The sequence below is a fragment of the Pseudorca crassidens genome, chromosome 3 (assembly GCF_039906515.1).
Source record: "Pseudorca crassidens isolate mPseCra1 chromosome 3, mPseCra1.hap1, whole genome shotgun sequence".
NCBI lineage: Eukaryota > Metazoa > Chordata > Mammalia > Artiodactyla > Delphinidae > Pseudorca > Pseudorca crassidens.
Genome location: NC_090298.1, coordinates 71,004,159 through 71,017,520, shown reverse-complemented (window position 1 = coordinate 71,017,520; position 13,362 = coordinate 71,004,159). Strand labels below are relative to the sequence as shown.

The window sequence follows — 13,362 nt, the reverse complement described above, 5'->3', positions numbered from 1 at the left end:
ATGTTTAATTTCTAAATCAAAGTGTTGTGGGAAGATGATTGAAATCTGAAGATGACTCAGATTCACTTGATACGTGGTTTTCTTCCTACAGAAATCTTATGGTAGACTGCCATTTCCATGTTAGAAAGAAACTAATAGTGATGAGACTAAAATAAATAGTTTCACTGTATACTGAAAGTTTATGTTAGTTACTTTGGTTCTTAGTCTGAATTTTTTTACGAACTCTGAAAGCTTCAATAACATAGGAATCTCTTGCCCCCCTGCCTCACCACCACCCAGTATATCTTTTTTTTTTTTAATTATGGGGGCAAAGAAGTAATCCATGTATTTTCCCAACAGACATTGATTTTTTTTAACGGTTTTCATGATTCTGTTTTTTACCCAAAACCAAAGTATCCATCTGGCTCTTTGCTGTATAGAATCCTTCATTTGCCTCGAGGGAGTAAATTAAGATTATATGGCTGCATTAGCTGTGTCAGATGATTTGGGTGAGGTATGGTAAATGGTAATTGCAGTGTATCTCCTACTTCACCAAAATGAACTTGTTTGTTTTCTTATTTTTATTTCTTAAAGCAGTCATATAAAATACTAACCCAGAGCTGAAATGGATTTTTTTCTCAGGTGTTTTAAAAATAGGAGTTAGAAATGTTGTCCCCGTGTCTGGATTTTTCTCCTTGTCCCTTATCTGAACCTCTCAAAGGCCTCTCTGTGTGAGGTGAGCAGCCCAGCACACTCAGACAGTTCTGCTCAGAGAAGGAAGTGAAGAGTTTTGGTTCCCATTTTACACTTCTGGAACAGTTTAGGGAAGGAAGCACCTTTACACCTTTTATTGTTCGTGGTTGCTGACATCATATCCTTCCCTGACCAGTCTGTGCGTGTTTCCTGCCATTCTGTCAAGATTCTTCTGTGTTACTGGGAGGGATTTGTGGGAGGGAGGGAGTGAGGGGAGGAGAGGGGGAAGGGAGGGAGGTGTGTGTCACTCAGGGAACTTGTTTGTAAATGAGAGAGCCAGGGTGGGAGAAGGATCTTTAGCGTCTGTCCACAAGAAATTCTTCTCTCCTTGGGTCTCAAACCACTTTGCCTTCGTCTGTCTGCTTATGCCAAACTCAAAGTGAACAGAAGCCTCCCATAATGAAGTTCCCCTTTTTAGTAAGCAGCATGATTTTATTTTTCTTCTATTTAGGTTGGCAAAAAGAAAAAACGCAGAAGACTGTAGCTCTATAGAGTGTAACTATGGTAGAGTATTTGTTTTTCTTTTCTTTTTTTTTAAATTACTGATTGTTTCTCTGTAACTCTGTCATTTTCCAAGAATTCGTCTTTCATGTGGAAAGAAGTAGCGGTAAGGCTGCTGGAATTACTTTAAGCTTATGGTTGATTGTACATACATGAAAGTTCTCAGGGTAACTCAAATTCTACTATGTGCAGTTTAGCTATTATATTCTTTTCTTCATATACATACAAAACAATTTTTCAGATTACTGAAGTTATATAATCTCTTTTCAGCCCCTCTAGGCCTCCTACAAATTAATACTTGAAACCAACCTTACAATATAATTTTTGCATAAAAATCAGGTTAGAAAAATAGTTATGCTAAGAAAACAGCTACTGAGCTGTTGTTGACCTTCCTAACTCTGAATTTTTACTGACAGCCTTGAAACCTGCTGACCCATAATCTAACGTTCTAAGCAGAATGTTCTAAGGCACGTTTTACTTCATGCAAACAGTCTCATCCTCACCATATCTTACTCTGCATATGTACTTAATCATATCAAATTTTGCATTTCAGAAATGTTCAAAAGGCAGCACACTTCAAGAAATATTCATTTTTATGGGAAATAAGAAAATGTTTTAATTTTATTGAAATTTAAACTTACATCTCTCTACATTACCTTGCATATTTCAAAATGTCATCTTTAATCGATTATTTTATATATATACATATTGACACGTATCAGTTCTTTCTGGCAAAATACTTCCCGTAATGTTTTAAGAATTAAAAAAGAAAATCCTTGCTCTGCTCTTTTTAAGACGCGTCCCTCGTTTCAAAGTTGTGAAATATGGGGTGGTGAGATGGAGGAACTCTTCTAAGTTTGATTCATCAAGAACTCTGTCTTTCCAAGGAGACTTTTCTCCAGGGATGTTTCTCTACTCGTTTGGTTAGTTGTATTTTGAAATCAGGATCCGCAGAAGTTTTCTTCTTCCCCGCCTCTTCCACACTCTAATCTGTTCACCCTGACCTTCCACCTTAAAGTGAGTAAGCGCTTAGGCAGGCATAGTCCTGTAAGCCGATAGTGCCACGGCCTCAGCTCAATGAAAGAAAGGAAATTGTCCCATATGCATTTGCTGTGGATTCATGGGTTGGCTTTTCTGTGATCGAGGAAGCCTGTTTGTCTCTTTGGGTTCTTGCACATGCATGGGAAATACCATTCTATCTTGCTGCTTGCTTCTAAGGTAAGACTATAGGAAACACTGGAAAGTTGTCCAGTTGAGTGATATTTAAGACCGTCACTAAAAATAGGTAGATGGACCGTGTTTGACAACAGTGAATATGCAGTTGTGCTTTGTGCATTTTTCATATTTTAATGTGATTTTTTTAATGTATCTTACAGCTAATTTTTTCCTGTCTATTTGTCAAATGTGTGTTATTTATATAACTCTAAAACTCTGAACTACTTCCAACATTTAAAATTGCCGCTGGAGTAATAGTTTTGATGAGCACTGTGTGGTCGTGATACTACTCAACATACATATATTCTCAGAGGCAGAAGTGAGCTACAGTTTAATAGAAGGCACTGGGCAAAAGAGAATGGATGGTCTTAGTATTTAAGCAGCACGTAATCCACCAGAACTAATTATATCATAATAGCTTCTGCAATTAGATAATCACAGAAAACTTAAATTTAAAAAATTTACTCAAGGTGATAAAGAATTTAGAAATTAAGTTAAAGAAATCAAAAGACAGCCGATGTGATCAGACCAAATGTGTAACAGTTCCAATTCCTGTTCCAATAACTTTGAATTGGAGCCAAATAATCTATTAAATAGCCAGGACAATGGCTTAGTATTACATAATACATGTGGGAATTTATCAGGTCGGTTGTCAGACACCAACTAAAGTAAACAGGGAAATTCTGAGCAATGTGTGAAGTAGTTGCATTCTTTGACATAAGACGGGATAGAATAATTGAAGCTATTGCTTGCAAATGAAGAAGCCACTGTGGAATGCCTTTTTGTTAACTTCCACATTTCACAGCAATTCACTTTCATTCAAATATTTTCAGATATAATTTAAAACAAAGAAAGATACATACTTTTAATACACTGGATTCTCTGGGTTTATCTTACATTGTTGATGATCACTTCTTTCATTTTAATTCATGGCCTAAAGATATCCAGTATATGGCAAGCTTCTATAATTTTATATCTTGCTCCCCAAAGAGATATGATGTGTCTTTTTAAAATATTTAAATTTAAGGAACTGATGGCTTATAAGAAATATAGTCATAAATGGAATAATACTCTAATTTTCATACCATTTCTTTCTTTTCTATGAATGATTATCTTTTTTGATTCTTGTATTCAAGATATAGCTTAAGGGCTTTCAAAAGGAAAAGATTTCACTGCTGATAGCTGCTTGTTATGTAAGATTAAATATCCCACATTATTTTTACAGTGTTCTCATAGCAGTGACTTTTAAAAAATAAGATTAAAGGATTTAGATTTAAATTCGTTGACATTTACATATATCAAATAGCACTTTCATGATAGTCCATCCTATTTGCATAACGAGGGACGTTATCACCTCTGCTGTCAAAACACGAGATTGTTTTCCCTTCAGAAATGAATTAGCTGCCCTACTTAGCATACACAGGTACATAAAGGTTCATTAACTCTCTGATTTAGGTAATTTTTCATAACAGAAGGGTGAAAATAGTCACCTAGTTTCATTAAAAAAATAGTAAGAAACTCTTTGCAAAAGATACATTTCAAGTGTTGGGCTTTAAAGCATAGTTTTCATCATTTAAATGACTTGTTAAATTACTTACAAGATTATTTTAATCATAAGAACAAACCATTCCTACTTGATATGCTCCTACATGTGATATACCATGTACTTTTAACAGATGCTTATTTTCATTCATTTAATTTGATTAGTTCCATAGAGTTTTATTTTTAGAAAATTAGAATATGAAAGTGGTGCTTAATTTTTATTTTTTGTTCAGCAGGAACGAATGCAGGAATTTGGGAACTGAGCAGTGCAAGTGCTGAAGAAGGAGATTTGTTTGGAGGAAACAGGAAAGAGAAAGAAAAGGAAGGAAAAAATACATAATTTCAGGGACGAGAGAGAGAAGAAAAACGGGGACTATGGGGAGAAAAAAGATTCAGATTACGAGGATTATGGATGAACGTAACAGACAGGTGAGTGGGGTAAACTTCTGTGTGTGTTGTTACTTACATGGGCCATTTATTACACTCCCCCCCAGATATGTTAAGTGTACTGAAAACATTTTGAGCTTATAAACATCCATTAAGAGAAGTTTTAGTGAATTAAATGTGGTCAGTTTAAGTGCTGATAGTAAAGGGAAAAAAAAATCACTCTATCTGTAAGAAATATACTTTACACATTGATGATTATTCACTTTTTACTTCAACATGAATTTTAAATGGAACTGCGTTTGCGTAACATGAATAGCTTAATAATTAAGAGTTAATAAGCATAATATTGCTCCACTGCATGCATCATCAAGCAAAGATATTCTTATATTCATGGGAACGAGGCCTTTTGTGGTCATCCATTTAGAGGTTTATAATATAGACTAAATATCCTGTATCAAAATGGCTTCCAGTCTATTCACAGTAAAAGAGACTTTGAAATACATCCAAAACGTTTAACATTGTGCTGACAACGAAATATTAGTCTCTTCAAACACAGAAGCGAGAACTATCAGTTAACTCATAGCATTTTCTTTAAAGCCTGAATTTTATAAACCTAGAGGCACATGTTATCATTTTTTTCTAGAACTCCAGTGATATCTGTATGATACAATTAATCTATTCTAAAGACTTTATACATGCAAATGCTCTCTTCAGTGAAGACTTGTATATTATGAATATCTGTGATTTGACTCTATTTTCCTTCACCCTTGGGGAGAGTGGATTTAGTTAGGGGAAGTAAGAATAGCCGGGTGGTCTGTATGCATCCTAATGTTAAATAATGGTTAAATAGCAAATGTTAATGGTTAAATAACAAATGTTTAACCTGATGTTAAATAGCAAATAATGGTTCCTGAGAGATATTACAGTACTGCCAGATCCCAACCATTGCAAATGGATAATGGAACCTACAGAACAGACACTCCTTGACCACGGGGGAGGAGAGCGTTTTGGCTGTTGCTCATTTACGCTGGGGAAAGCTAAGAGGACAGCCTCAGAGACGCCCCACCGGACTGTAATTTCCCCTAACACTCTTTCTGCCCTACTGTGCCTTTCTAGCTTCTTGGCCCTTCTAGTGAGACTAGAACTGATTCGTGCTTTAAAACTTTTTATTGCTACATGTGTAAATTATAACGAATAGAAGTTGTTATTTATGCCATCAAAGCCAGTATGCCATTAAGAGGTAAAGAAACTTTTTAGATTTTCAGATTTATACTCCTTTAAATTATTACACTTAAGGTACATATGACTTGAACTATGTTTGGCTGAAAATTGAGCTAAAGGATGAACAATGCTAAGATTTACGATGGATTCCTTCAGTGTTTTCCTACATATTGTGTATTGCTACGGGTCAAGCCAAAAAGCAATCATTCTGTCAATATAAAACCACAGTATTTTTTAATTGATTTATAGGTTGAAATTTTAAAACTGAAATATTGAACATCATACACCACTGACTATTTAGATCTTACTGTTTGGACTAGCACCTGTTTGGGGTGCAGTCAAAACTTTATATGAATTAGCATCTACACTTCATGAATAATGCCAGTTAATTTGGGGGTTCATGAAATTTATTGTATCTTCCTTTTGCTTACAAGGACAAAAGAAAGTTTTTGCGGTTGAACTCATGAGCTTTCATTATGCTTTATAAAGGAATATAAAACTTACACAGGCATGCGAGAACGTTAACACTATGCCTTTGAGCTAACAATTGAACGTTTTTTCGTAATTTAAATATAGTTGCGCCTACAATTGCTGTTACTCTCACCCATGTTAGAAGTCATGATAACTTTAAGAGAAGAAAACTTATTTAAATTCAGCTTAGTCACTCTTACTTTTTTTGATCCTGAAGATGAATTCCTTGGTTTTATTCCATAGAATTTAGGATCTGTGTAGTCTTTTCTTCGTCTTTAGGTTCAGTTGGCCCTTTAATTCAACACTCTTAAATGGAATTGGTAAAATTGAAGCCTTCCATGTTTTAATATATATTTCAGTGATTATTTTACATGGCCATTGACAAACTTAAACAGCCATCTTACTTATAAATATTTGTCATGCGTGCCTCTCTTCTACTGTAAGAGTGATCATAAGAGCCATTTGGGAGAGAGCCTAAAAGATGTAGGTCATGGGCTTCCCTGGTGGCGCAGTGGTTGAGAGTCTGCCTGCCGATGCAGGGGACACAGGTTCGTGCCCCAGTCCCGGAAGATCCCACATGCCATGGAGCGGCTGGGTCTGTGAGCCATGGCCGCTGAGCCTGAGCGTCTGGAGCCTGTGCTCCGCAATGGGAAAGGCCACAACAGTGAGAGGCCCGCATACCGCAAAAAAAAAAAAAAAAGATGTAGGTCACTTCTGATAACCAGCACCAGCAAATCTGCAACAGCATGTCATACAAAGTGAGGAGACACCCCTAACCTAGGCTCCCTTTAAAGTATGTGTTCACATGTTGAAAAGAGAAACATTAACTGCTTTGCCCTTTTTGAAGCTTCCCCGCTGTAGACTCCCTAACAGAACCTCACATGATAGCTCACTGTCATCTTTTCTCAAAAGCGGTAAAAGCCTGCCCTGCCATTGCAAGTGTTTATTTGGCTATACAGAGCACAGGGTGTGTTTTTACAGAATAAGAAATACTGACTTAAAGTGTGAAATGAAATATTACAGAGCTGATGCGAGAAGTTGTATATCATTGAGAAATAAAACTGTGGTAAAACAGAGTGGCTGACTGTTTAAATTGAATTTTGCCCTTTATTTTTCATTATGGCAGTAGCAACAGCTAAAAATCAGAAACTCCAATTGTATACATAAAATAGTTTAGGGGAGGAAAAAAAGTAACAGCTAGTTTTGTTTTTTTTTTTTAAATTTTCCAGAGTCTCCAAGTTTATGAAAACTACTTATTTCTCAATCTCTAAGCTAAACGAGGTAGATTTCTTAAGCTAGTATGTAAAAATAAATAAAATCATGAATTGTCAATTTGTCTTACGGAAATTTTCAGATAACTTAAAAGAAGCTACGTGTTCCAAGAACTACATATATATTACTCCATTTAATCTTTAGTAATTCCATTTACAGCTGAATAACTCATTTATTTATTAAATCAACAAATATCACTTGTTTGCAATGTGCCCAACATGAAGTATTCAGCAGTAAGCAAGAAGAATCTCATTCAGCTTATTGTCTGCCACAGAAGTCAGCCAACTGTTTCTGTAAAGGGCCAGATAGCAAATACTTTTGGCCTTGTGAGCCATGCAGTCTCTGTCTCAACTACTCGTCTCTGCCCTCTTAGTGAAAGCAGCAAAGGACAATGTGTATACAAATGAATGTGTCTGTGTTTGAATAAAACTTTACTGGCAAAAACGGGGCAGGAATGATTGGCCTGTGGGCCGTAGTTGGTGGACCCCTGGCCTGGTGGGAGGAACCAGACATGAAATATGCAAATATATAACAAAAATTCTGTTCACATGTGCTATGAATGCAGCTCTCCAAATGCTATGAAGGAATAACAGGAGGTGCCTTATTTAGATTGCGGGTGAGAGAAAGGCCTCCCTGAGGAAATGCTGAAAGATGGGAGCTAAAAGATGATTCAGAGTTAGGCAGGTGACAACACTCCAGAGGGAACAGTGTTTGCGAAGCTTCTGAGAAAGTAAAGAGCTTGCTAAGGAGTCTAAGGAAAGCCTATGGAGCTTGAGCCTGGTGTGTATAACTTTAGAGAGATGAGAGAAAAGGTTTAGATGCTAGGGAGGGCCCAGATCACACAGAGCTTTGAAGTCAGATAGTTAATACTAGGAGGTGGCCAAGACATAAGCCCAAATCTTTCAGATTCAAAAACAAAACAAGCTTTTCTCAATCGCGTCACTCTGCGTTCTGTATAATATAATGGCTAAGAGCATGGTTGTGTGTCATTGCTTTCCCCAGTTACATCATACTGCATCCAGTGTAATACCATGGTGAAGAACATGGTTTTTAGAGACACACAAACCTTGTTCTGGCCCTAGTTCTGCCACCTGCTAGCTGTGTGACCCTCCAGCAAGTGACTTAACCCCTCTGAGTTTTCCCTCATCAGTAGAGGTGAGATTAAAAAATAGTACCAAAAAAAAAAAAAAATAGTACCCCCTTCATTGGGTCATTGAGATGATTAGATTGGGGGATAAATGTAAGGCACCTAACATATAATAAATGCTCCATAACTTTACCTGTCAGCTATTCCTGTTAAGACTCACCATTAGCTATTACAGTTAATGTGATTTCTATCAGAACAACACGTGTGCTGTGTAGCACAGTAAAGAATGGTACCTGAAACCTTCATTTCAATAGGGTGTTACCTTAAAAGGGTATCAGGAAGATGGAAGGAAGAGTGGAACAGAGTAGAGCTGGGGCACAAAGGAGCCTTTGGAAACTAACAAGGGGCAAGAGAATCATTTCAGAGCAAGAGCCAGATGATGGCAGAGGATGGCTTGTGGACAGGAAGGAAAATCACACAGAACATTTATAGCTTGTGACAAGGATGGGGAGAAGTAGTTTCCCAATTTCTATGCTTGTGGGACTTATTTTCAAATGTATGTTACTGACCAAATTATTTTGAACTACTTATCACTATTTTTAATCACTTCTAGCTTCCAGCTTATTCTCACACTACAATTTCAATCTCTCCATCTGCATTTTTGGTTCTTACTTGTGAGTTACCTTCATCAGTTAGGCAATAATCTTACCCTCCTTCATATGGTACCAGTTGTTACTGTGCTTCTGAAACAGCCATATTTTTAAATGAGTTTTGTCCTCATATGACTCTTTTTGCAAACAGAATATACTTAGAAATCTGTTAAATCAAGAAGAAAGATATATGAAAATTAGGCATGCTTAACCTAAATCTGTTTTCTTGTGTGTTTGTATTTAAAATTTTCAGCTTTCCCACTTTGAAAGGATAGGAGAGGCAAACCCGAATTTATTTGTGTGACTTATTATAAAAAGACATTTAAATATTTGAATAACTACCAGAGAAAAATATTTGCCGAATAACACAGTTATGGCCTAATATAGTAAGTTAAAGAAAGGAGTTTATTAAATGTCTTAAGTTCTTTTCTTCTGTCAGACCTGGCACACTAACAGTTTTTGCCAGCAAACAAAATATCATGTAATTATCAGTGCAGTAACTGGAGCACAAATTAAAGACAATTAGCAGCATTCTCTTGTTAATAGAAAAGGAGAATCCCCTTATGACTAAAGGGGATTAGTCATAGCTGTTAAATTTTCTAACTTTTTCCCTTTTCTTATGTCCTTATCTCAGTTTCTTTACATGACTTATAAATTATTTTAAATGGGCTCAGAAAAAAAAAAACTGGAGAAATAGTTCAGTGTAGATGCAGCCTCTGACAGTTTCTACATACTGAGGTTTTTAAACTAAATCTGATATTTTCTAAACTAAACTGAAAAATAAAGAGTTGCCTTGATTTTCTCAAATGACTCTTCTTTAAAAAGAAGCAGATTTTACTCCTTTCTCTCCCTTGTTTTCCTCTATTTTACGTTCTTCTTAGAATTTTAACTAAAATTTCAATGGAATTTTTACTGTAACATTCCTTCAAGGTGGTATCTAGAATACCCATAAATAAAAGGACTGACTACAGTTCTAAACTTGAGAGTTACAACCTAGTATCCGAATATAAAATTTGTGGAAGTTGAGATAGATTCAGTCTTTAAATGTGAGGATAATATAGAAATACAAATAAATTGCTTCAAGAAAATAAGTTTTTGATGAATTCTAAACCATGAGTTAAAGAACAGAGCCATCCAGACACACTGTTTTATTTTGTCATCTCCACAAAGAGAACGTCCAAACTTGTCACTTGCTTGTATGCATATCGAGCAAATGCACATTATTTGAGAGGAAATTATGCTTTAAATACTGTAGAATAGTTATCCATGTTATTCAGTGGATATTTAGAACCTTGCTTTAAGTCAAGTGAATAAAAAGTTCAATCAGTGCAAAAGTGTTGGGTTTTTTAATCTCTAAATCCAAAGTAAACCTGCAAATAACTCATGATAATGATCATTATACTCCTTTTCCCTCAATATCATTTCTTTACAGCTGACTGCCTCCCCTATACTCATATTAAAATTTTTATTAAACTCATTTTATAAAATGAGTAAATAAATAAAAGCAGGGTGTATCATAGTAATACTTTAGGACACAGTAATGCATCTCAGAACTGAATTGCAGGGTATATTGATGCTGTGCATGCCTACTTAAAGGTTCTCCGTGCATATAAGTTAAATCATTCTTTTGTTAATCTTAAAATCACCAAGGGGAAAATTTTTTTTTTTAGAGAGTTGAAATTAACTGGTGAGAGACTGAAAAAGAAAGCCAGAAGGGAAAAATGGCAAACTGTATTTTTGCGAGATTCCAAATCAAAGAAAGCAGTAGCCAGAGTACTCAGATGTATGTTTAACAGCTGTGACATCAAGCCATCCCTTTCTCTTCTGTTCCTATCAATTTGAAAACAATTCAGAAATGGTTTCCCCACTCTATAGTTGAATCATAGAGATAGTGCACAGCATACTTTCTGTACATCCCATGTTGTGTGAGACTTTTTTTTTAATTGGCATATAGTTGCTTTACAATGTTGTGTTAGTTTCTGCTGTACAGGGCAGTGAATCAGCCATATGTATACATATATCCCCTCTTTTTTGGATTTTCTTCCCAATTAGGTCACCACAGAGCACTGAGTAGAGTTCCCTGTGCTATGCAGCAGGTTCTCATTAGTTATCTATTTTATGCATATTAGTGTATATATGTCAATCCCAGTCATGTGTGGGACATTTTGCACTTACACAGCTAGATCTGTTCCTTTACTGCCAAAAAGGTATTGTCTCAACTGCCATCAAACTATTCATTAGCTTTCCTTTAGTAGGATGTCCAAGAGAGGCCAAAATGTTCACAAGGAAAAGCATAACTATCTCCTCTTGAATTCTGTCACTGGATTTAAGATAGAAGCTCCTCCTTGAACTTGAGGGCTTCAAGACTTTTTGTTGTTTCAGTTCTAATTTGTGTATTTCACATAATTTCCATTTAATTAACTGTAATTTAGAAATATTCCAATGCTTATATTTATTGTGTCTCAGTCATTTTGTGTAGCAAGTTGACACGGAATGGCACCTTCCACCTGTAAGTGCATACACACACCATTCTGTGTGCTACACATCCCCTTTTGCTTTGCAAATGCCCGAACTTTGTATGACATTGTATTACTGAGAAACCAACACTAAAAATATTAACATTATAAATAGACCGCATAAACCAAGAGGTTTCTTCCAAACTGTAGATTAAAGAACATGTTGCTGATTGTTTCAAAAGCCATGTACTTTGCAGTCTAGACTTCCTTTAACATTGTAATTTATTCACTTAAAATGAGCTCCTTCTTAGTAAGAGTATTTTTAATGTTGACATCCCAACGTAGTCTTACTGAACACAATTGGAACTCCTGCCCCCGCCAAGAATAATGGCTTTGTTTGGAAACAAAACAAAACAAAACAATGACAACATTGTTAGTTAAATTAAAGTAAATGAAATTCCATAGTATGGAATATGTATTTGTGTTTCTTTTGAAATATGTTGGACCATTAATAGGAATAAGAGAACCAATCTAAATGTTTGGATATTTGACTTTTAATTTTAAGTTGGAACAGTTTAGCTTAAGAAATCACTAACATTTAAGTAACATTTCAACAAATGTAACTGTTTGGAAACTACAACGGAGACCGCCTCCTGCCTTCTGTCTTGCAAGGATTGATTTGGAAGGCCCTGAGGGAGAAAATATTGGAGTTAGGAGGTAAAACTGAAGCCATTGTGGAAAGGAAGAAGTTACACTCTTCCTGTTATGACAGGAAACATAGACAAATGTGCTTCCTGAGCATTTGCTCAGCAGGGAATGAAGTAGTCTTTGACCTTTACCTTAGGTACATTTTGGCTTTGTTAAACTAGTAAACATGTTTTTGCCCCCAAAATATTAATCTGGTTTATTTGATTCTTTTCAGACTCAAATTATATATTTCATGTACATGAGGTATAGAGAAACAAGTATTTATTTTATGACTGCATCTGCAGACTGGATTTAGAATGTAAATCAGCCCCTTAACAAACCAAGCAAACCTCAACAGCATGTATAAAAAAATTTAAAACATATTGTGTTATATATAGTCTTCTCTTTTTAAAATCCAAAACATTCTTAGGCTTAAAAATGAACCACAATAAAATGTTTTAAATCCTAAATTTAATAATTATAACTCATCATCTACCTTTTCCTCATGTACATAAATATATCAGAAATCAGCTATGACAAGTTTTAAAACCCAGACTTTGAATTTGTTAAGACGCTCAAGTTTATTAATATGCGTTCAGTTATTTAACTGTAATCTAACCCATTGTTTTATTATGTTTCCTCGAAATAGTGTGCAATGCACAAGATTTAAAGTCTTATTTGGGTGTTTGGGGTGTTGACTTAGGGTGAGGGGTCGGTAGAGTCCTAAATTCCACATGCTAAGCCCCCTATTTTAATCCTTCTATCGCATTCAGAATTTTAGGAACTACTGCTTGAAACCCTTTGGAAATCCTACTGCATTGCAGTGAAATGCGGCTCAGTTTGCTGAAGGCTAACGAGGACAATAGTCCTCTTTGCAGCAGAACACACTGCTGTCTCATCCTCGCAAGTTATGCTGGAGGGTTACAAGCACATGGTAGCAGTCTGCTTAAAAGAGTCCCTCACTGCTCTTTAAAGAGCCTTTCATTTATGGTGGCAGGCCCCGTCATTGTATAAAGGAGCGCTTGTCTAGAACACAAGTCTGCAGTGGCACTACTTCCTCCCACCGAGAGTAATCATCAAGCCTAAAGCTCGCAAGCCTTTCTAATGACAGACTGAATTAAACAAAATAAAATTGAAGAGG

General features: G+C 35.8%; 1 protein-coding gene across 13 annotated transcripts in view; it reads left to right on the top strand.

The window, feature by feature from the left end:
- MEF2C (myocyte enhancer factor 2C) overlaps positions 1 to 13,362 on the top strand; it is a 169,640-nt gene that overhangs the window by 70,644 nt on the left and 85,634 nt on the right. For 8 of the 13 annotated variants that reach the window (XM_067731205.1, XM_067731203.1, XM_067731206.1 and 5 more), the window contains one exon: positions 4,224 to 4,419. In XM_067731205.1, coding sequence (XP_067587306.1) covers positions 4,366 to 4,419 — 54 coding nt within the window. In that variant the 5' untranslated portion in view covers positions 4,224 to 4,365. Of the gene's footprint in view, positions 1 to 1,124; positions 1,150 to 1,216; positions 1,237 to 2,427; positions 2,452 to 4,223; positions 4,420 to 13,362 lie in introns of those variants that run through there. The other 5 variants (XM_067731196.1, XM_067731194.1, XM_067731199.1 and 2 more) reach the window with 4 other exon arrangements.